Source organism: Pogoniulus pusillus, chromosome 18 (assembly GCF_015220805.1).
Source record: "Pogoniulus pusillus isolate bPogPus1 chromosome 18, bPogPus1.pri, whole genome shotgun sequence".
Taxonomy (NCBI): Eukaryota; Metazoa; Chordata; class Aves; order Piciformes; family Lybiidae; genus Pogoniulus; species Pogoniulus pusillus.
The window spans coordinates 6381575-6405804 of NC_087281.1; the positions used below are offsets into that span (position 1 = coordinate 6381575).

The window sequence follows — 24230 nt, forward strand, 5'->3', positions numbered from 1 at the left end:
TTTGCATTTGAAAAAAAAGATTTATTTAGACATCTGTTGCTCTTAAGTTACAAAAGGAATTGCCCTGACACTACTTATTACTCGTGAAGATGCTTCAAGACGTGAAGTGGCTTCTTCAAGACAACACAACTCAGCAAGATCCAAATTCAACTATCCATTTCTCGTATTTCTCAATGTCTGCAGCAGATACAGATTTAGACACTTTCTTCAAGGCTATTTCAAAGTCTTCCATTGTTGTTGGCATGTGCATCTCATCTCGGGAAAGGTTTCTGATTTCCTCTGGCGTCAAGCCTTCGATGCGCCTTCTCATAGCCATCAGTGACGCATCCCTGCCAAGCATGCAAAAACCCAGAGTTACTCAGTACAGGACGGTGAGTTCAGTTGTTTGAAAGGCTCAACACAGCATCCCAGTTAGGCTGTGGCATTCACAACGATACTGCCAAGAATGGGAAGAGCTCCCAACTGCTTGTACGATGCTATCAAACGTGGCTTTACCCGCACTGGATCGCTGAACAGCTACTGTTTGTAGGCTAGGCAAGACTGGCCAAGACTGACTGGTTTATCTGATGCCACTGCATCAGGGTCGTTTTGCAAAGGCACAAGGCAAAGGAAAGGCTTCACTCTGCTGACATACAGACAAAGTGGCTGGTTGTTTTTACTGTTTCCTGGTCCAAACGTGAATCCCACTCCAAAAGACAGAGGGGTCGACAGTACTTAGCTCCAACCTACACATTCACAGCTGAATGTTAGCCTACAAAATGTGTCTAGCCTGTAGCTCCTCTAACCTCTGCTTTAACTGTCTTTACACTAAGTATCTTAAGTCAGTATGCACCACATGAGGTTGAATGAGTAAATCAGGAAATCAGGTTATCTAAGCTCAACACTCCTGCACCTTCTGCTGTACTCACATCCTTCCTGATAGAAATGCATCTTGCCTGCTCTTAAAACACTTCCAGCAACAGGCATTTCACAAAATTTCTCTCCTTCATAAAATGTTGGAAATGAGATGCAGAAAAGACCAAAATGGAGCCAGGGACATAGACTGTCAGGCAGAGGTCAGATTGCTGCCTACGACTACCTGAAGGGAGGCTGTAGCCAGGTGGGGTTGGTCTCTTCTGCCAGGCAACCAGCAACAGAACAAGGGGACACAGTCTCAAGTTGTGCCAGGGGGAGGTCTAGGCTGGATGTCAGGAGGAAGTTCTTCACAGAGATATTGATTGGCATTGGAATGGGCTGCCTGAGGAGGTAGTGGAGTCATGATCCCTGGAGGTGTTTAGCAGGAGACTGGATGAGGCAGTTAGTGCCATGGTTTACTTAATTGGAAGGTGTTAGGTGATAGGTTGGATTCAGTGTTCCTAGAGGTCTTTTCCAACCTGGTTAATTCTGTGATTCTGGGATACAAATATGTCTTTGGCTTGCTGCACCAAGTTAGACTGCCCTTGGATTTCAACAGAGCTCTCAGTAGCAGTAGGTGATAAGCTGGCAAGGTGACAAACTGGTAACAGGGAGATGACTAAAGTTCCTGATGATTCTTTGTTACACAGCTTGTATCTTATTTTACTACTTGTTCTGTCTAGCAGTAAAAGAGATGGAAAGATAACCCTGGCGATATCACAAGAAGTGTATTAGCAGGTGAGAATTCAAAGAGAGTTAAAAAGCATAGACATTGTTTCCTAGGAAGTCTCAGAAAGCTGGTTTCAACATGTTCTGTTTCCGCTCTATCCCCTCCCTGTAAAGGAAACCACAAGGGACAGAACTTACTACAGATCTGTTAGCAATTCAAATTTCAGAACAACCCAAAAAAGTTGCTTTGCTGAACGGCATCTTAGTCAAGTATCACAGTATCACCGAGGTTGGAAGAGACCTCATAGATCATCAAGTCCAACCCTTTACCACAGAGCTCAAGGCTAGACCATGGCACCAAGTGCCACGTCCAAGCCTGCCTTGAACAGCTCCAGGGACGGCGACTCCACCACCTCCCCAGGCAGCCCATTCCAGTGTCCAATGACTCTCTCAGTGAAGAACTTTCTCCTCACCTCAAGCCTAAATTTCCCCTGGTGTAGCTTGAGGCTGTGTCCTCTTGTTCTGGTGCTGGCCACCTGAGAGAAGAGAGCAACCTCCTCCTGGCCACAACCTCCCCTCAGGTAGTTGTAGACAGCAATAAGGTCTCCCCTGAGCCTCCTCTTCTCCAGGCTAACCAATCCCAGCTCCCTCAGCCTCTCCTCGTAGGGCTGTGCTCAAGGCCTCTCCCCAGCCTCGTTGCCCTTCTCTGGACACGCTCAAGCATCTCAATGTCCCTCCTAAACTGGGGGGCCCAGCAGTGTGTCACCATGCCTTGCTGTTACACCAGTTTGTGAACAAAGACCAGCATTACACACTGGGGTGCATCTAGTTTGCTTCCAGAATGCAGTTTACAGAAAAGACAAGAAACAAATCCCCCCCCCAAAACCAACCCACCCACCCAAATAACTGCCACACCTCAGCACAAAATCCACAAAATTCAAGTACAGCTGCCACCACTTGCTCCTGTAAAATCATTTTAGTGGCAGTCATTCCCACATCAGCCCTCGTTGCTTTCTGAAACGCACTCTTAGTGCCCGGACAAGCAGCAGTGCTACATTCAAAAAGAGGTCACCCGCTGGAACCCACGGCAGGGTTCAGTTCCATTTAAAAAGCCTCTCAAAAGAGAGTCAATTCATACACACATCTACTGTGCAATTGCTATTTCCTGAATGTATTTTAAAAGCAAATTTTCACCTTAATTTCCTACAGTTACTAAGCTCACTGTTAGGAAATTTACTGTTATCTCTGACTGGTTTTCACTCTGGCTCAGCAAACTCAGGATTTTACCTCAGACTGTTCAAGAAAGAAGTATAATTTGAGCAAAGTGGAGGTTTTTTGGTCAGCTTTTTTCTTATGTTAATGCCTGTGTCACTAGCAAGGACTATTAGAAGTCTCCAAGTTTGAATTTTACTCTGCTTTTATAACGTGAGCCTGAAGAGGCAAAAGTGTTTTTACATCTCAGCCATGTGTCTCTTTGTCTGGATGTAGATTAAACAATCATGTCTAAGATCTGTTTTTCCTGGGCTCATTAACACAGTGCAAATACACAGGTCAATCTGAGTACTTGCTTAACGATTTCAAATCACATCCAAACCCCAGTTACTATTCCTGGTTGCTGCCACCTCAGGCATCTTTAAAGGAGATTGCCACAAAGGAAAGAGTTTCTTTGTAGGCCTTTGCATTTGTTTGCTTGCTTACTTTTGGTTGGAGTTTTCCTGAATATTCTTTGTGTACAAATGGTGCCATGGTCTAGCCTTGAGCTCTGTGGTAAAGGGTTGGACTTGATGATCTGTGAGGTCTCTTCCAACCCTGATGATACTGTGATACTGCGACTGATTAAAAAGCAGAAAGCAATCCTGCATGTGTGTATATAGGAAATGTACTGAACACAATGACAAGTACTCTGACTTTTTAAACACATGCACTGGTATCTAGTATAAAATTAGACATACACTGAACAGACTAGAGGAGACAAATTGCAGCTCATGTAAGTAAAGCAGAAGGCCAAATGAATTCTTGTTCATTTAACATGAATCTATTGCCACAAACTCCTTCCAAAGCACAACAAACACCAGGACTGAGCAAAAGAACACCACAAATTCATCTCACAAACCTACAAATGAAACAAAATCTGCACCACACTGCAGAGCAACTAACATACCATTATTTTCCCAGACACCGTGTAAGGTTGGTTCAGGAAATAGTACTGAGGCTTCAAACTCTTGGCTCAGCCTTAAGTGACTCTGCTGACAGAGCCTTTGGTGGCAGTTTTGTGTACAGGCTACTGGCACTCATCCCTGCAGCACAGCACAGTGTCCTCTCAGCTGTACTGACAAGTGTTTGCAGAGCTGTATTAGGAATCAAGGCAAGAAATGAATCTGCATTTAAGGAAAGTAATGAAGAGGTTTGGTTTAATGCAGAACAGTTCTCTTATCCTGTTCGAAGTGCAGCCCCACAACGATGGCACTGCACAATGAGGACCTCAAGCCTTGCACTGCCACACTTAGGCACTACCTCCAACACCTGAAAACAGTTACACAGGTGCTTATTAGATGACAACACCATCTGAAGATGTCTCTTACTGCTGATTCCATAATTTGCCAGTGCTACAACCATGCCAGTGTGAATCTTCAGATGTAAACCAGATGACTGATTATAGAATAGATTCTATGTCTATTCTATGTCTATGACTGATTAGTCTCTTAAAATATCAGTCCTTTCCCCTTTTCAAGTTTTGAAAGAGAAGACAGACTGAGGTGGAGGAGTTAGAATGTATTTTTGGTTGATTATTTCAGGAATCTAGCTTACAGAATAGGTCTGCAGAAGACTGTATGCAGACAGTACTGAGGAGAAGGAGAGATGGAGGAGCTGGAAGGAAACGTGAGTCAGCCTCATCACTAAAGCCAATGTGCTGAGTACAAAGCTCTCATCCTGTCACACAACACAGCTTACCTTTTCTGTGTCATAAGGGAAGAACGTGCCACACCTTCCCTGTAATTATCCTGGCCGCTGCCATTATCACCTCATACACAAAGATGTTCTGCTTAAGGAGTATAACTTCAGTGAAGTGACTTGCAACTCTACAAGTCAAAGCCTACCACCCTGTGGATGTTCCCCACGCAAGGAATTTGGTGTACATGAAAGAACACAGAATTTTACCTAAATCATACCTTGCTTAGATTTGTGTGCTGTAGCTGCTCTTTATCATCATTATTATATGAAACTATCAAATGGAAACCTAGGTAAATATTAATGAAGTACTTCACCTTTCAGCCATACGTATAAGACAGGTTACAGTCTGGTTTTATCCAACAACTTGAACTATCTAAGTGAGTTACTCTACAAATAGTTCTCAAGAGTCTGTAGCAGTAGTAACACAAATGATGCAGTTTTAACATACCTGCATACATTGGTAATGTCTGCACCCGAATAACCTTCCATTTTCTCAGCTATATTTGCAAGGTCAACATCATCAGCCAGTTCCAGCTCTCGCAGATTTATTCTTAGGAGCTCCTCTCTACCTTTTGCTAATCAAAAAAAACAGAAAATTAAGTCTATACCATTTGCTTCCCAAAGACAAATAACGAATTGAAAGATAAGAAGGAAGAAAAAGGACACTGTACTTGCTACAAAGGTAAATGTTCCATGTTTAGATTTAACCTGGTCCTGAATTAACAAATTAATTTGCACACATGTATCAAGTTGATTTTTAAATCAGACAGTCAGAGCTAAAGGAATATTGACAAAATTTAGATGTTAAATCTTTTCAAACCTCTCCCCAGAGCTTCATACCTGAAGGTAAAGGAATGTAAATTCTCTTTTCTAGTCTCCGTCTTAGGGCTTCATCAATATCCCAAGGAAAATTAGTAGCAGCAAGTACCATAACCATTTTTGAAGGATCATCATTTTCAGTAGCTCCTCCAACACCTGCATTGGAAAAAGTAAAGAGATGTGTATGTTTAGTGAAATCTCATGTACAGAGAGAACATCCACAACTGGATCATACTGAAGGAGCTACTCTATCGCAGTTTAGTGAAGCCCTATGCAATAGAATTGCTAAGGGCAACAGAGTGCAGCTTTTCATCTACAACTGAAAGTTCCTCTCTATTAGGGCTGGAACAGTTTTACAACAGTTTTTTTTTTATATTTCTGACATTGTATTGTTTGATTTTTTCACATCAACATCTTGTAAGAGCACACGAGTTAAAAAGAAGCAACCTCCCAAAATGCAAAACCAACCACCCCCCCTAGAAACCGAAACACATTGCTCCCTCAACAGCATTCACTAACAGCCGTGCAAAAGCAGCATTTATTCCCCTGCAAAGTTTCTTCACTTCTGAACTCAGGCCAAATGTTCCATATGTCAGGTGGATTCTTACAAACTACTGAAATGGATGTTTAAATTCGGTGGACTGAATCACAGCTTGTCAGAGAGAACACCTCAGTCTCTAAAGTACAGTGAAAGAGCTGCTGTATGAAGAAGTTAATTTCATTACACTTTCTGTTCTCTGCATTTACTGCTTTCTGCTTGTAGGACTAGGCTGTGCAACAGCCATTACAGTCTGCCTGAAAATCTGCATATGAAATACCTTTTATGAGCACTTCAGCAAAAGAACTTCAAACAGTTGTTACTAATAAAATTAGCTTGGGTATGAACTGGAGTTATGAGAACAATATTACAGCTCTGCTGCTATTTAAAGACAAACATAAAAGGGTATCAACATCAGAGAAACAGACATAAATATACAAATCTTCTGACTCATGGAATTCTGCCACACAATTCCATAAACTAGCACTTTCCAGTTGCTCCTTTGCCTCTACTGCAGCTTTGCACAGTGTTACCTATTTTTAAACACTGCTGATTAGCGAAATATTGACCAAATAGCTGTAATGAACTCAGTGTTTTAAAATGAAACAACAACTCTGCCAAACACTTCAGAGTCTCCATCTTATCTGTAGGACAAAAAAATCCAACAACAAAGACCTTAAAGACATTATGTGTACTGATTGCCTTTAAAGTTTAAATTGGAACAGGTGACAGCTCTTTTGAATCATTTTTTACTCGATTTTGGAGCAGTGAGCAACATGTTCAAGATTTGAAAAAGGCAATTGATCACAGAATCATAGAATCAACCAGGTTGGAAGAGACCTCCAAGACCATCCAGTCCAACCTAGCACCCAGCCCTAGCCAATCAACTAGACCATGGCACTAAGTGCCTCATCCAGTCTTTTCTTGAAGACCCCTAGGGATTTTGGAGCTGCAGAAGGAAAAAAAAAAGTATTTTCCACTGAACCTTAATTATTCTGGGTCAGCAATAAAAGGTCATTACTGAGATGCTAAACAACTTAAATAATTGTATCTTTTTTCCTTCCACGCTGACAGCGCACTTGGGTCTTTGCACCCCAATTTTATGTAAGGCTTTTAGAGAAATTTCTTCTGAAGAATGAAGTTTTGATCTACTTTTCTTCCTCCAGTCCTGTAGTTCCCAGCAACCAAGTTATTTACCATCCATTTGAACTAGCAGTTCTGCCTTCACACGTCGACTAGCTTCATGCTCCTCCGACGTTCCCCTGCGACTACAGATAGAGTCTATCTCGTCGATAAATATAGTTGTTGGAGCATAAAATCGAGCCTAAAGAGAGCAAAAGGTGAAGGGCAGAAATGGCAGCACACTCACATTGAAGAAATAGCAGCATATTCAGAGCCGAATAAGGGCATGTTTACCCCAATTAATCAGCTCCTAAGTATCAAACCATACCTAACCTTCTCTCTCTTTGACCATTGCACACAACTATAGAGCAGATGTGCATTCACTAGTAACATCTGAGCAGATCAGGTTTTGGAAAAGTCCAGTAGTTGTTCAGGCTATAAACAGTTTTACACATTAGAAGTAACATTTGTGGTAGTTGGAAGCAGGGTAGAATGTTTTGGTGAGAAGAACTAGATTACAGGCAGTAAAAAATAAACCAATGGTGATGTCTACTTCACTCACAGTCTTGCTAAGGAGTATGAGAAGAAGAAATGAAAACATTAGATAACACTGTCACCATCTTCTCTCACTCTGGCTTGGCTGCTGGCTGAGCTACATCTCTCCAACACACCCTTCCATTTGGCCACTTTGCTTCTTAACCTCTTGGCTGAACCTCTATTCTTCCTTGGGACTAGAGTAAGGTTGAGAGGGGTAGGGGGAAGGTGAAGGGATGGTTGAGAGCCCCTCCTGGGGACTCAGGTTTCTGGGAGGGCTGTTGTGTTTCTGTATTACCTTTTACCTTGTCTATTTCTGTCTATAACTGCATCTACTGTAAATATCTGCTTGTATATTGTGCTAGCTGTAAATAAATAGGTTCATTCATATTCCCAGAGCTGGCTGAGTCTAGTCTGGGTGATTTCTAAAGTGTGGGGGGGACGGGGAACACCCAAACCATCACATTTATAGCTCTCAAAGTCATCACGGAATGCTTGAATAAGAACTTGATTAAAGCTAGGATGAACATTAAGCTAGCACAGCGAGATGAGGAACCTGTTCAAGAAGCAGGTCAACTGCAAAGTAACTCTAAGCTTTCTGAAAACGAGATCAAGTAATAAAAGCTATTTTACTACATAAGTTAAGAGACTGTCCATTGTGTACGTGCAATTTTGATTGATATAGCATGATATAAACGCATTTAACGTGATCAAACTAGATCGTAAATGATCTTTTCCTTTCCTGACATTCCTGCCTTCGGTGATCACAGCTCTACTGCCCCCTTCAGTAGCGACCATCACACAGTATCACAGTATTATTAGGATTGGAAGAGACCTCATAGATCATCAAGTCCAACCCTTTACCACAGAGCTCAAGGCTAGACCATGGCACCAAGTGCCACGTCCAACCTTGCCTTGAAGAGCTCCAGGGATGGCGACTCCACCACCTCCCTGGGCAGCCCATTCCAGTGTCCAATGACTCTCTCAGGGAAGAACTTTCTCCTCACCTCGAGCCTAAATTTCCCCTGGCGCAGCCTGAGGCTGTGTCCTCTTGTTCTGGTGCTGGCCACCTGAGAGAAGAAAGCAACCTCCTCCTGGCCACAACCTCCCCTCAGGGAGTTGTAGACAGCAATAAGGTCACCCCTGAGCCTCCTCTTCTCCAGGCTAAACAATCCCAGCTCCCTCAGCCTCTCCTCGTAGGGCTGTGCTCAAGGCCTCTCCCCAGCCTCGTCGCCCTTCTCTGGACACGCTCAAGCATCTCAATGTCCTTCCTAAACTGGGGGGCTCAGAACTGAACACAGTACTCAAGGTGTGGTCTAACCAGTGCAGAGTACAGGGGCAGAATGACCTCCCTGCTCCTGCTGACCACACCATTCCTGATGCAGGCCAGGATACCACTGGCTCTCTTGGCCACCTGGGCACACTCATGTTCAGGTGGGTATCAATCAGCATCCCCAGATCCCTCTCTGTCTGGCTGCTCTCCAGCCACTCCGACCCCAGCCTGTATTTCTGCATGGGGTTGTTGTGGCCAAAGTGCAGCACCCTGCACTTGGAGCTATTGAACCCCATCCCATTGGACTCTGCCCATCTGTCCAGGCGGTCAAGGTCTCACTGCAGAGCCCTTCTGCCCTCTAACCCAGTCACATCTGCCCCCAGCTAGCTAGCGCTGCACCGAAACTTGGTAACACCTGAAAAACAGGCTAGGGATTCTCAGCCGGTTTCAAGTCTTGTGTGCTCAGAAGGCAACTACAGTTTGGAAGCCCACTTATTCTAAGCACAAACAAAAAACTCCACCCACAACAACAAACAAAACATGTGTAGCCTAAGTAAAGTGCTGATTCAGAAAGTCATTAAATGTCATCTCCAGTGTACATGGAAGTATTTTCTACAGTATTCATCAGCTCATAATGAGCCATGCCTATGAACGTAAGGAGCCAACTCTGAAAACCACAACCTGACCTTTCAGTATTTATAGAGGTATTTAGGAATGATCAGATGTTGAATGTACACATCCAGATCAGAAAGCCCTGAAGTGTCAGAAGCCCGGAGGGCTGCTTATGTACGCTATGAATTCTAAACCATGGCAGAAGCATTTCTAGTTCTCTCACTATCCACGTTCAGACACTCCAATCACCATTTCAAACAGCAGACGAACGAGTTTCTCAGACTCTCCCCTGTATTTTGAGGTAAGTGTGGAAGAGGAAACATTGAAAAAAGTAGTCTTGCATTCTGTGGCTACAGCTTTTGCCAAGAGGGTCTTTCCAGTACCAGGAGGACCAACCATCAGCACACCCTATGAAAAAGAAGAACCATTTTTAGTACCAGCACCAAAACACAGACAATTACATCAAACAAATTCTACAATATTAAAATGCTAGAGGGAAACTTCTCCTTTAAAAGTTATTCAGAGCTAAGCAAGTAATTACTACTGCTTATTTGCAATGACATAGCTGAAGGCAAAAGTATATTTATCTGGGTGACATCTTTATTTTGTTAGTACTTTTGCCACAAATTCTGCTATTAAAAAGTGGAAAGGATTTCAATAAACTCTAAACCACCTGAAATTACTTGTTCCCTCAACACCCAGCCTCAGAATCCTACTCATGATCAAACAACTAGATTTTTTTCCATACCTTCCACGGTCTCCTAATTCCCTTAAAAAATTCTGGCATCCACATTGGTAAAACTACAGCCTCCTTAAGCAACTTTTTGGCTTCCACCAAATCAGCAATGTCATCCCTGGTAAGAATAGAAAGTTATTCCACAGATTTAGACAGGCTGCAAAATAATCAATCCACAGCTGAAAACAATCTGCAATTAAACTTACTGTTACATAACAACTCTTTTATAACTCGGGAAAATGAGTTGGATTTATTTATGTTCTTGTGACAAAGGCCTATGGCAGCTACACTGACACACAGCGTGCAGATTCCAGCTGCAAAAGCAGCCAGAGACATGGCAATGATTTCTCTGGAGCATCCTTGCTCTTATTCACAGATAGAATGAGCAAAATATAGCAAATTGGTTAAACTTCTGCTAGTTATAGAGGGTGCTTTCTTCTTTTGCAGAGAGGTTGTCTGTCCCTGGAGCCCGAATACCAGCTTTTGCTGTTACAAGAACAACTGACTGAAGGTTAGTAAAAGGAGCTGCAATAAAAAGAACTGTCAGAATTCTTTTTCAGTTACAAATGTATTAATTCTTAGGTGCTTTACAGGCTGGCCTTATCCTCTTGAGGGTAACTCTCAGGACATTCCACTCACCAGCATGTGCCCAAGTAATAGTTAGTTTCCAAAACATATCTGTATAACTAATTTCCAAGCTGAAGTTTTAATTTAAGATTCAGGACAAAACCTGAAACATGTATTTACATCCTAAGCTGAAATACATGACAGTTGCAAGCATATAAAGTGGTTTGTGAGATCCTCCTGGTTGCTTTGTTGTTTTTTTTTAAAGCCTACTTAATTTTCCAGAAGATTTTTGCTCATTTAATCCTCATAAAACCACCTAAGCTTGTAAATATTTGGAATACAAAGCAATCTTTGTATAAGGTTTAATATTTAACACATTTATATAGAGGCACATGATTATATTTCACACCGGCAGTCACATCACATTCAGCAAGATTTCAAAGGGTTCCTATATTGACATAACTCCTTTGTTAACTGTTTTTCTATCTTGGTATGCTCCTGAGGGGCAAAACATTTTTTTTTTTCAATGAAGAGGCAGTGGCAGACACTCTTGCAAAGGAGCATCTCAAAAATGGATTACTAAAAGTTTGAAAAGCTTTGCATAGTCAGGTTGGGTGGCACTTTGAGCAGCCTGATCTAGCGAAAGATATCCCTGCCTGTGATAGGGGCTTGGACTAACTGATCTTTAAAGGTCCCTTCCAACCCAAACTATTCTATGAATCTATGGGTGAAAAAAAAATCTAAAAATATTCAATGTCTCAAGAAGTTTACTTGCCTATTTAATGAGCAGAGAAAACCTATTGGTACTTTTTATATGTAAGCACATGCTTACATATACTGGAATGGGCTGCCCGGGGAGGTGGTGGAGTCGCCGTCCCTGGAGCTGTTCAAGGCAGGATTGGACGTGGCACTTGGTGCCATGGTCTAGCCTTGAGCTCTGGGGTAAAGGGTTGGACTTGATGATCTATGAGGTCTCTTCCAACCTTGGTGATACTGTAAAATACTTAATTCTTGTCTTACCCTGTAAGGGGAAAAGCAAACAACTGGCAGCAGTATTCACTTACCATCGAATGTTTGGGTTCTGAGAAATGATATCTCTTTCCAGTGCTTCTACTAAATCTTTATCGTATCCAGTACTATCAAATTTCTTTGGTTCAGGCTCTGAAATCTCAGATGTGGATTTGGTCTACACATAAAGGATATAACAATGTAAATGCATAACGATGGTTACGCTACTAATGGACTTTTACAAGTCCTCAGTAACATCATATTTCTAGAAGACAGCAAGGTAAACCAGCAAGAAAATTGTGAAGCATCCATGTTATTGCTATATGGCAGGATCTATGCAGTTCACTCAGACTTCTGTACTGTCCTCGACCCACTTCCTTCTCCCCAGGCCAGTATACTGTACAGGTTCTTTGGTTTAGGAGGCAATCAAAACTGCATATACCTATCTCAGTGTAACAGTGTTCACCTCTTCTCCCACAGAAATCAAAACCTGAGACAGCAGCTGGATAGGAGGAATGACACAAGGCTGGATGAGAAAGTGACACACTGAACTAGAACATCTCAAATCCTGTGTTATAAATATACCACAGACATAGGACAAAACCCAAAGCACGTGTAGGATGAACAAAGATGGTCTGCAGAAAAATCACAGAAGCAAAAAGGAGCTAATGAACTGATACAGAAGCATGGACAAGAACAGCAGAGAAGCAGTTCTGCACCAGAGCAGAAGCAGAGAAACCAGACAGTTCAAAGGGTCTGAAAGCAAAGACCATGCTACCGAAATGAAATAAAGCGCACTAGACATACCCCGTGTTTGGCTTTCATTTGTTTGGTTGGGCTTTTTTATATATACTTAAACAGCAACCACTGGTGATGATAAAACAACTGTAAAAACGAAAAAATACCTCTCCTATCTGTGTGTGTGTATCTTTAGGCAGAGAGGATTATCACCCAAAGACAACGTGATTTAGCTCCTAGTAAAAGTGGTGCCTTACGTAGGGAAACAATTCCACCCTAGTAGTTTATGCTATACCCACAGGCCATGACATCTTGCCACAACATAGTGCTGGTGAAACTAACAAGCCAATACATAGATATCTGATTAACTTTGTTTCTTCAGTATGGCCTCTTAACTAGCTGTCAGCTAAATTTATGGAGACCAGAGCACAAGTGAAAAGTAAAGCACTCTGATTGCAAAGAATAGATTACAGATGATAAACAATTCTCTCTCATGAAGTACTTGAGGTGTTGTTTGTTTTACATTGAAAAGAATCATCAGATCTCAACAAAATAAAGGTCCCCTCTTAAGATTTATTTCATCTTGAAATGCTTTGAACAGATGAGTCAATCTCAGCCTAAAATATATGTAAGCAACTGAAGGACCAAAGACAGCCCATTTGAACGAGCTCCATCAGGGTCTAAACTGATATCACTGAAGTACTGAAATGAAAAACTACTTGCAAGTTGCAGTAAACAAGCCCACATTTACCAGATCACTCCCAGCTTGCTGTTTGTATCTTTTTAATTACTCCATAACAATAAAGCAAAGATAGCTTACAAAAAGAGATCCAAATCAGCATGCTGACTTGAAGAAAAGAAACGTTTCATAGCTATCTAATTTTATAACACAGACAGACTCACAGAATAGTAGGGGTTGGAAGGGACCTCCAGAGATCATCTGCTCTGACCTCCCCATTCAATATTAGGAAAGTAAGGCTGAGTTTCCCTATTTCATCAGTCTATTTACAAGCCTACCTTTTCCTCTCTTCCTTTATTTTGCTGATCCTTTTTCTCCCGGCTGCGGACCGCCTTCCCTTTATCACTGGGATTTCGAGAGGATGGGCGGTGAGGGCCCCTGACAGCTGCACTGATCCGGTTATTGTGACCTCTGCAATCACTGCACTGAGCAGACTGACGTCTTCTGGGTCCCGGTGAAGTTCTAGTTAGTTGTAACACATGCAAAAAGCCTTAGTGTAAACTCATTGGTAAATGCTACATAATCAAATCAAGTAGTTACAAACTTAAAAGTGATTTTGCTCAAGATAAAAAGGTGTACCTCAGGAAAAAGGCAGACATTTATAGACAGGCATTTAAAACCCACTCCCTTTGCTAGAAGCTTAGGGCTCCTTTGCTTAACAAGTCACTTGCTTTGCATATTTCATAGATAAAATTAATCCTAGTATTAAAAATAACCACAGTATCACACACAGTATCACAGTATCATCAGGGTTGGAAGAGACCTCACAGATCATCAAGTCCAACCCTTTACCACAGAGCTCAAGGCCAGACCATGGCACCAAGTGCCACGTCCAACCTTGCCTTGAACTGCCCCAGGGACAGCGACTCCACCACCTCCCCGGGCAGCCCATTCCAGTGTCCAATGACTCTCTCAGGGAAGAACTTTCTCCTCACCTCCAGCCTAAATCTCCCCTGGCGCAGCCTGAGGCTGTGTCCTCTTGTTCTGGTGCTGGCCACCTGAGAGAAGAGAGCAACCTCCTCCTGGCCACAACCACCCCTCAGGTAGTTGTAGACAGCAATAAGGTCTCCCCTGAGCCTCCTCTTCTCCAGGCTAACCAATCCCAGCTCCCTCAGCCTCTCCTCGTAGGGCTGTGCTCAAGGCCTCTCCCCAGCCTCGTCGCCCTTCTCTGGACACGCTCAAGCATCTCAATGTCCCTCCTAAACTGGGGGGCCCAGAACTGAACACAAATCTCATGCCAGTATATTTTCTCCTGAGTCACACTGATCCTTGCTTTCCTAGCCAAAGAAATTTAGAGGTGTTTTGGGCATGACAGATGTATTTTCACTTACTGGGGAAGAAAATATCTATGAGGCCTGCAGTTGTTTGAAAACAGACTACTTTTAGAAGCATGTGTAAATAAATCAGTAGCATCATGACTGGTATTACAGACTTTATTTTCTTTGTGCAATTCAATTTCTTCCCCACACAAATGCACTACTTTCAAGGAGTATAGTCCATACACTTTTTCAGTGTGCCTTTGTAAAATTCCAGAGTTAATAATTTATCAGTCAAGATTAAGTTCAGGGATATGTCTAGAGAACAGGAAATGGAACACTGATTTTCAAAGTGTTTACTTGAGCTAGAAGATGCATTTGACACATCTTTCAGGCTAAAAGGATTCAAAATCCTTCTGTAAAAATTGTCTTTAACTGATTCACAGCAGCAAATTTGTCAGAACTGTACATATCTCTTCAGGGTGAAATGCATATTAAGCAAGATAAATATAAGATCCTGAGTACTACAGTCCTTTCACTCTCCAAGTGGAGTATCTATGAACCTATAATTTTGTTTCTGCACACCTAGCCACCTCTGAATCCCACCCCAAAGCTCAACATAGAAGAATAGTGTGACTAGACATTTAATTGTCACCTAAATTGGTGAGTTCTGCTGTCTCCATATAGGTATTTACTGTGGCTATCCCTGTCCAACATAGCCCAACTTTTTACTGTGGCTCTTTCTTATTACCACTCCTCAGTACACTTCACCATCTGGCAAGATTAATGGAACAGAAACAGTCCTCCCTAGCCTTGTCATTTTCAGAAACGTGAGTTCTTCTCTAGAAAGTTTCAAAAATATTAGGCAAGTTCTACCTCCCAGACTCTGTTCTTCCAGAAGGTTTGGATGAAGTTGGCTAGCAGTGTTCCAAATGGGGTAAACAGAAACTGTGTTCTCACACCAGGCCCATGCCTTTCAGAAGGTAGGCTTAAAATAAATCAGTTGAAGCAAAATGTAAAGAAGTACTGGAAAAGAACTGAAGTTACCCTTCTTTACATGCAAGAAACAGCTTGTGAGTTCAAAGCCTCAAAGAGCAGTCTGACAGCACAGTTAAGCTGATCCAGTCGGTACTTTCTGTCAAACTGCACACTCCCATGCCTGCTTTGCATACACTCTGTTGCCTCCTCCATGCTATCATCATAGAATCAACCAGGCTGGAAGAGATCTCCAAGATCATCCAGTCCAACCTAGCACCCAGCCCTAGCCAGTCAACCAGACCATGGCACTAAGTGCCTCATCCAGCCGCTTCTTGAAGACCTCCAGGGACAGTGGCTCCACCACCTCCCTGCGCAGCCCATTCCAGTGCCAATCACTCTCTCTGCCAACAACTTCCTCCTAACATCCAGCCTAGACCTACCCCAGCACAACTTGAGACTGTGCCCCCTTGTTCTGTTGCTGCTTGCCTGGGAGAAGAGACCAAGCCCACCTGGCTACAATGTCCCTTCAGGTAGTTGTAGACAGCAATGAGGTCTGCCCTGAGCCTCCTCTTCTGCAGGCTGCACACCCCCAGCTCCCTCTGCCTCTCCTCATAGGGTTTGTGCTGCAGGCCTCTCACCAGCTTTGTCACCCTTCTCTGGACACTTTCCAGGACCTCAACATCTCTCTTGAATTGAGGGGCCCAGAACTGGACACAGCACTCAAGGTGTGGCCTGACCACTGTTCAGTATAGGGGCAGAATAACCTCCCTTGTCCTGCTGGCCACACTGTTCCTGATGCAGGCCAGGATGCCATTGGCTCTCTTGGCCACCTGGGCACACTGCTGCCTCATCTTCAGCCTACTATCTATCAGTACTCCCAGGTCCCTTTCCTCCTGGCTGCTTTCCAGCCACTCAGTCCCCAGTCTGTAGTGCTGCTTGGGGTTGTTGTGGCCAAAGTGCAGAATCCTGCACTTGGCCTTGTTCAATCTCATCCCATTGGCCTCTGCCCACCTATCACTGCCATCTATTAGAATTTCCAATTAACGAGTTCACATAGCTAACCTCAGGAAAACCAAACCAACAAGAAAAGCCAACCAAGAACACACTACATAACAACGTCTGCTTTTGCTGCTTTAGCGTCCTGAAGCAGCTATCAATGCCAACAAAGACAAAAGACAAAAACAGTCAGGCCAGTATGGAGAGCAGGAACACCCTTTTTAACACTGGATACACTGTCAAACCACAGACATTAACCCAGAATAATTCAAAACTACTTCTGAAGTAAGGCTTGGCTGCAGCTGCTTGTTCCCACCCCATCCTTTCGGTGCGTGCTAGTCTAACTGGCCAGCTCATGAAGGACGTGAGGGAATCATCTTGCTACACAGAAGGACCTGAACTTGGGACATTTCTAGGTTTTAATGTTACTCTGATAATGTCTTCATCCTTTTCATATCAGCTACAGGCAGAATCTGGAAGATCAGCTCAGGAATAGAGGCTTCCACAGAACAGCAAGGTTATCTTAAGAGTCAGGAAAAAAAACTAAACCCAAAAAAACCCCAACATAAAAGCTCCAGAACATTCTGAAGTAGGCTACCTCCTCCGCTACGAATGGTGGCAAGCTGCTGCTACATTATGTGCCTAAGCTCTAGGAAAAAATGACAGATGAACATGTTGAGGTCAATGCACATCTGTCACGACAAACATTATTTTAGGTCTTTAGGTTTCCTCTTACCTTCGTTCAGCAGGTACTGGCAAAGACCAGACCTCAGCATCGTGAGCCGGTAATTCTTGCTGCGACGCTTTCAAGGGAGTACTGTCTAGTTTAAAACTCTCTAGTGTTTTCATTATATCTTTCACGTGCTTAGCTTCCACACTTATCTCCTGCCAAACCTGATAAAAAAAGTGAAAAAGTAAAAGAAAGGCAAGCAAGTTTGTAACAGTCCTCTGTTCAAGCCCAGGCAAAGGCTGGATGGATTCCACAAGGTCCTACCTGATTCCACTTCAACGGACAATAACACATACTGGATTTTAAGAAGGGTTTTCTGCCTTCCTTAGCACATGTGAAAAATAAATAAAGAGATTTTGGATTTAACACCAAAGGGATTTTTGATAAGTTTCCATGTTAAACAGGCAAGACAAAAAAAAAGCACAACCTAAGACTGAATGTCAATGAAAAAACAATGATGGTTTGTCTTAGTGACAAATTGACACAGTAGCCACAACTCACTTTCTATTAAGGATCTATGTCAAGCTGCTATAACATTGAGAGGGAAATAAGACCATGCAAAATGACATCAGCTTAAAAAACTTGAGCATGAGTGCCACTCACTAGCAGGAAGCTGACATGCCAGAGTATGCTGTCTTTCCAGGCCTGTGTTCCATTGCCTGTTTTGCCACTGTCATAAAGACTCAAACAAGTCTATACACTAACAAAAAATCCTATTAAGAATTCCCTAGTTTGAGTTCAAACAGAAATTATTCTGTTCAGCAGGTTTACTTTTTGGGTTCAGTCTCCCCTCAGTAATTGCACTTACTGAAATCAACCTCTTTTTGCAGACAGTGTATGCTTCTAGCAGTGCTAACACTGAACTTCCCAGTTAGAAGCAAGGATTGCTACACAAACCAAGCTCACTACTAAACCTCATGTATTACATTAGGGGTGCAGAGTAAAAGGCTCATGTCCAAGCAGAGCTCTGTCCATTCTGGCTTCCATCATGATCCCTGAGTTCCAGAACCCAGCTCCTGAACCTGGCTCCCATCTGACACTTGGGTGGAACTTCTGTCATCTGAGAGGTTGGGATTTTTTTTTTCCCCATTAAAGTAGCTTTAGTTTTCCAATTCATAAGTCCCTCTCCCTTAGTCCTTTTCTCTTCCCTTTGGGAAGTGAGAGGGATTAATAAGAGAGCATCTGTCACCCATTTAGTTGTTGGCCCACCCACAACCTCGACAAAGAGCACTACAGTTCAAAGAATGGTGTAAATATTTTTATACTTTTGCTTACCATTAGAGAGGCAAATTTTGCTACTTTTTTTGCCTCAAAACATCACAGAAAAGTGCTATTTACCTGTTGCCATTTCTGTTGCAAATAGGTATCTCTGACACTGTAGAGGTACTTATTCATTTGGTCAAGAACTCCCTGGTAGTAGACCATTGCAGAATCATAATTTCCCAATAAGGCATATTCACGGGCCAGCTTTACATTCTCACTGATCATAACAAGGCTCATGTTCAACATGAAGCTGAAAATAAAGAAAAAAGAAATATTGAGGGAAAAAAAAATAATCCCCAGACCAGAAGACATTTCTGCAATTCTTTTCACATGATCATTGCCTCATTTGGCACATCAGAAGCTGGAAACAGACTGGTTAGAAAAAATGGTCCTAGAACAACTATCACCCACATAAACCCATAATTCATTTCATAGAATCATAGAATCAGCCAGGTTGGAAGAGACCTCCAAGATCAGCCAGTCCAACCTAGCACCCAGCCCTAGCCAATCAACTGGACCATGGCACTAAGTGCCCCATCCAGGCTTTGCTTCAACACCTCCAGGGACGGTGCCTCCACCACCTCCCTGGGCAGCCCATTCCAATGCCAATCACTCTCTCTGGGAAGAACTTCCTCCTAACATCCAGCCTAGACCTCCCCCGGCACAACTTGAGACTGTGTCCTCTATTATTTCCAGTAATAGAGAAACAAACTCCTCCCTTCATAGACCTGTTTCATGCAGTGAAGATTCTGCTGAAAAGCACATACAAGATACACACAGTCAAGCATACTGTTGCAAGCCTTCTATGGACAGCTTACACCTTCCTATCATCTTCATTTTCACACTTAAGAAGAAACTCCTTAAAAAAAAATGTTGAGGCTGCTACGTTATCGAGAGGCAAGGAAAGGCCACAATCAAACATGCATGCAGCTATTTAACACATCATTCAAACCACGCTACTTTTCTCCACCAGCAGCGTGCTTTTTGTTCACGGGTTGTAAGCGGTTCCACTTTGTAGCATTAGTAGAATCTGTGCTTTTAGCTTAAAAAAAAAACCAACCAAAAACCAGAATTATTATTTATATAACTTCAGTAAAAAAGTAGAAACAGTGGAATTATTCTTCACAGAGCAGTCATCCTATGTTCTTATCCATTACTTATATATCCCTTTCCTTTCTACTCCAAGATATCTGCGCCGCATCCATCTGCAGACGAAGAATTTCCCCATTCTCCTCCTAATTTACTAGGACCAAGCACAACCCCCATTAAAACAACCAAACACACATGCCTGCAAGAAAGTCGTCTTGCTCTCATTTCGGTACCTGTAGCCAGCACCAGTAAGAAGCAATTGCAGACGTGCAGTTACAGCTAAGCCCTGGGATGAAGCAGACTTGGTAGAGATCAGCTATTTAAAGAATGCAAGAGGTAGCAAACTCACATGCGCAATAAAGAAGACTTAAGACTGAACACACTTCAAGACCAGGTCAGGGTCAAATTCAGACACGTTATCAGAGGTTTTGGAAGCCACATTCTGCATGCACCAGACAATCTACAGCTATCAGAATCACAGAACATTAGAGGTTGGAAAGCACCTCCAGAGATCATCGAGTCCAATCCCATTGCGAAGGCAGGAGTATCACCTACAGCAGGTTACACAGGAATGCATCCAGGTGGGTTTTCAGTCTCCAGAGAAGGAGACTCCACAACCACTCTGGACAGCTTGTTTCAGTGCTCTGTCACCCTCAGTGTAAAGCTTCTCCTCATGCTGAAGTGCAACAGTCCACGTTCGAGTTTATAGCCATTGCTCTTTGTCTTACTATTGTGAACCACCAAAAAGAGGATTGTCCCCATCCACTTGACACCCACCTCTCAGATATTTATCGACTGGTAAGATCTCCTCTTAGTCTTCTCTTCTCCAAACTAAACAGCCCCAGATTTCTCAGTCTCTCTCCACAGGGTCTCCAGAAGGTCCCTGTCTCTCTTGAACTGGGGAGCCCGAAACCAGACACAGTATTCCAGGCGTGGAATAGGCTATAATCTAAAATACATTAGCCCCTCACTGTGGAGGGACTGCCAAGTACAAATCTTCCACTCCTTTTTCTGTCCTTTTCTCAAGTAGTTTTATACTCATGGACACGCACCTGATCCATTCCTAAACCAACATTACCTGCCTTTAGTTTCCTTCCTCTTGCTTCCCCAGCACCCCCTGAAGCAGATAGCTGCTGTGAAAAGACTCAGCCCAAGCAGCAAAACTCTATCAGCTACGAAGCTGAAGACAGGCCTCTGACAGCCCACACCCATCCAAGCAGAAGAGGCCCGTGGGGGAGTTGAGTCTGCAAACCTGCTATCATAAGAACCTGCACTGTATAATCTCTCTGGCCACAGCCTTGCTGAGCTGGCCACAACGTCTACAAGTTGATAGAGTTAATGTGACTGGTGACTACAAAGACTGTCATCTCCCAGGCTAATAAGGCTTTGGAGACCCAGCTTGACCTGGGAGTTTTGTTGGGAAAAAGAGCCTGAAGATGTTTGGCAGATGCCATATGGATTGTCACACAGATACTACCAAAGTTTTCCCTGTTATATTTAGGAGCAAGCTTTTCCACTCCTGCTCATCCTACCAGATACACCTGTTTGCCTCTCCTGAGAAGTCAAACTGATGACTAACACCACTGAAATCACAAGTTGGGCAAGATGCTAATAAACAGGTAACAGCAAGCTACTAAAGCCAAAGCAGACCTTCACATGGGAGAATAGGTAGCTATTTTTTACACTAAATGCTGTAAAATGATCCAAGCAAAATAGCAATTCTGTTTAAGTATCCAGAGAAGACAAATACAAGGACAAAAAAAAGTGCAAGGCTGTACAAGTAACTTAGATCTGGAAATGTGAATAAAAAGAAGTCCTGCAAAGGTGAAGTCAGAAAGATACAGAAGCTTGGGTCCAAACTAGCAGTACTGCACATACATGATTTTCATGTTTTTCAGGTGACAGAAGAAAGAGAAAGCAACGACAAAGAAAAGAACCCCCAGGAGTCTACCCATTTCATCAGTGGCACTGAAAGTGTAAGACCATTTAGCTTAACATAAAAAACCAAATGAATTTGTTGCTTCGTGGTGAGTCATAAGAGCAGAAGTTGCCTCTAAACATAAAACTCTAGTGTATAAGTGGGGCAGAAAAAGCTGCTAGGTCTGCTTATGGACGTGCCACTGCTGCTGCCACCCGAATGCTGACAGTGTGGGAACTGATACATTAATGTAGTAAGCACCTGCAGCTGAAAGTGCTGAAGCAGCTCCAAGACAGGGGGAAAAAACATACAAATAAAGTTAAAAGTACTAATCTTACAGCAGATGAAAGTTTGCAGCAGGAAGTCATCATAGACTGTGACAGCTCCAAGTAGGGTGCAAGACTCAGGTGGGAGAGGTGTGAATATGCACAAATCCAGACTTAAACCACACCTGAAGGATTTAAAACCTCACAAAACTAATCCTGCACTACTTAATAATTTTGAAAGTATTTACAAATGCTCACTGCTGTCACATAACAGGAAGTCAAAGCAGCAAGGGTGCACTTTTCAGCTATGACCCTTCTGTGAATCACGTTCAGTGAAGTTATCAATGTTCCAACAGCAACTGAAACAGCAACAAGTGCATGAAGTTTACAGGATATAAGGATATAAGGATAAATAGGACATAAGGAAAACAATCTAACTGCTTTGTCTTTCAAGTTTAATTCCACACTGTGTACAGACACACTTCATGGTAAGAACACTCATTCTCTATGCTAGCTGCAAGTATTTATGGTTCTCTGAACTTAAGGCCATAGAAAACCATCACATTAACTCATCTCTAGTAACAGAATACATATACAGTATCACAGTATCATCAGGGTTGGAAGAGACCTCACAGATCATCAAGTCCAACCCCCTACCACAGAGCTCAAGGCTAGACCATGGCACCAAGTGCCATGTCCAACCTTGCCTTGAACTGCCCCAGGGACGGCAACTCCACCACCTCCCTGGGCAGCATTCCAAGCACCTAAATTTGCTTCCAAGCACCTAAAATACTTCTGGAATCTGGAACAGACCAGAGCAATGGGGACTGAAGCCTAACAAACATTCAAGATACCTACAACTTTGAGTATGAGGCTTTGGAAGTTAATTGTGTGTATTATTTTGAAGATAGCAGCCTGATAATCACCAAGAAAACACTGGGGACGTGCCACGTTTTCCACAATGACTTTAAGGAATTACCAGAAGGAATCACTTTAAGTAATTCTGCTTGCATTCACACGCCTGAGTTTGGGAAGCTGTAACTGAAACTAAATCAAATTTCACAAATAAATCCCCCATGAGTTTATAAAACTAAAAGAGCAGCTCGATGTGCAGATGTTGAGGGGGAAGGTATTCTGGGGGAGCCACTGGTTACTCTGCTGACTCAAAACAGCTCCAGCCATACAAAGAATATACTGCCAAAGAATCCTTTGGTCCAACCTTAACGTTTGGAGTAAGCCAAACCCTGAATTCTGGCAGAGCATGCACACTTCCAGGATTTTAGCCTGCTATATAGGCTCTGATGTCAAAGCAACCACACAGAATTTGGAAAGTTCTCTTAGCAAGCCAGAAGAGGGGGGGGAAAAAAAGTAAAAATCCCAAAGTAACAGCTTTCAGGAGACAATTTTTAGTGATGACACGGTGGCCTGTATTGCTTCTAACCTACTTTGTGGCTGTACTACTCTTCTTAACTCATAAGCTCACGGTGACATTTGGCATCAACAAGTCATGTGTCAATTACTTGGGAAACAGAAGAGTTGCCAGCCTTAGTGGATGCTAAACAGACTGGTTCTCACCCATTTGCTGTACTTAACTGTAATGGTAACCAAAGACAAAACACCTGCCACCACAAACATCACCGTACCTGGCTGGTTACAAGCAGACGTTTGCAACCCAGCAGATGCACTGCTGGCAGATGATTTTCTGTTTCCTAGGCTAAGCTCAAAAGATCACATTGCTTACTCTCCACCACACAGGGGCTGCATTCCTTTAGATGGCTTATGTTTAATTAGCACATTTCTCAGGGTTTAGAAGGCTCCGCAGCAGACTGGGTATCTAGAAGCGATGTCTACTGCTTCTCTCCGAAGAGAAAACTAGCACAATTATAAAAGCTCATGCAGATAAGGGGGGGGGAAAGAAAGAGTAGATGTGAAAAAGTGAAGTCCCATCCAAAGTTCAGCACTTCCACTAGCGCCCACCCCATCTGACTCCGCAGGGAGCTGAAGAGCCCAACACCTGCAGGCCTTTCGATGACTTTTGGGACACCGCGGCGGTACCCCGCACGGCTCCGAGCACGTGTGAGCCACGGCAGCGGCTAAGTCCGGCCAGCACACTGCAATGGTCACAGGTGTCACGACAGCAACCACTGCGGCGACTCACTTTTGAAGGCAGCGCCGGGTCCTCGGGCCGCGGCAGAGGAGCCATAACCCTCCTCCCCCCCAGCCGGACGAAGAGACGCCGGCTCCCCTAAGGGTGGCCCGCACCAGCCGGGGCGCGGGCGTCGCCTCTCGCCTCAGGCCGACCAGGAGCCGCGCGTAGCCCTGCGAGACAGGTGGGGCGCCGCGCAACAGCCGCGATGGGGGGGCGGCTGCCGGGAGGAGAGGACCCCGCTCACTCACTTGCTCCTCTCCACAGCTCGGCCCCACGGCAGCGGCAGCAGCTTCCAGCAGCCACGACCCCTCCGCTTCTTCCTCCTCCTCCCGCAACACTAACCCCGCCTCCTACCCGCCGCCGCCGGCAGTTTAAAGACAAATC

At 43.5% G+C, this 24230-nt stretch overlaps 1 protein-coding gene across 3 annotated transcripts; it reads right to left on the reverse strand.

Moving 5' to 3' along the window:
• KATNA1 (katanin catalytic subunit A1) lies at window positions 1-24184 on the reverse strand. 3 transcript variants are annotated; one of them, XR_010305536.1, is made up of 12 exons: window positions 24095-24184; window positions 18500-18674; window positions 17168-17325; window positions 13480-13663; window positions 11781-11902; window positions 10162-10267; window positions 9663-9821; window positions 7070-7196; window positions 5356-5490; window positions 4964-5090; window positions 3725-3911; window positions 242-329 (listed from the first exon to the last, which is right to left on the reverse strand). XR_010305536.1 is itself a non-coding variant. In XM_064158287.1 (11 exons), the coding sequence occupies exons 2-11, from the start codon at window positions 18668-18670 to the stop codon at window positions 131-133; spliced, it is 1488 nt and encodes a 495-aa protein (XP_064014357.1). In that variant the 5' UTR covers window positions 18671-18674; window positions 24095-24184; the 3' UTR covers window positions 1-130. The 3 variants fall into 3 exon arrangements, 2 of the variants coding, with proteins under 2 accessions (XP_064014357.1, XP_064014359.1); XM_064158287.1 differs by lacking the exon at window positions 3725-3911 and having other exon boundaries at window positions 1-329; XM_064158289.1 differs by lacking the exons at window positions 3725-3911; window positions 24095-24184 and adding an exon at window positions 23856-23891 and having other exon boundaries at window positions 1-329.
• Window positions 24185-24230: the final 46 nt, after the last annotated feature.

What these genes read in the sequence shown, in the direction of transcription:
- KATNA1 (XM_064158287.1), bottom strand. Translation starts at nt 18,670, where the DNA reads ATGTTGAACATGAGCCTTGTTATGATCAGTGAGAATGTAAAGCTGGCC. An exon ending in GAATTAGGAGACCGTGGAAG is followed by an intron (nt 9,822 to 10,161) that starts GTATGGAAAAAA and finishes TCTTTTTCATAG; the next exon opens with GGTGTGCTGATGGTTGGTCC. An exon ending in TTCGTCTGCTGTTTGAAATG is followed by an intron (nt 7,197 to 9,662) that starts GTGATTGGAGTG and finishes TGCTCTCTTTAG; the next exon opens with GCTCGATTTTATGCTCCAAC.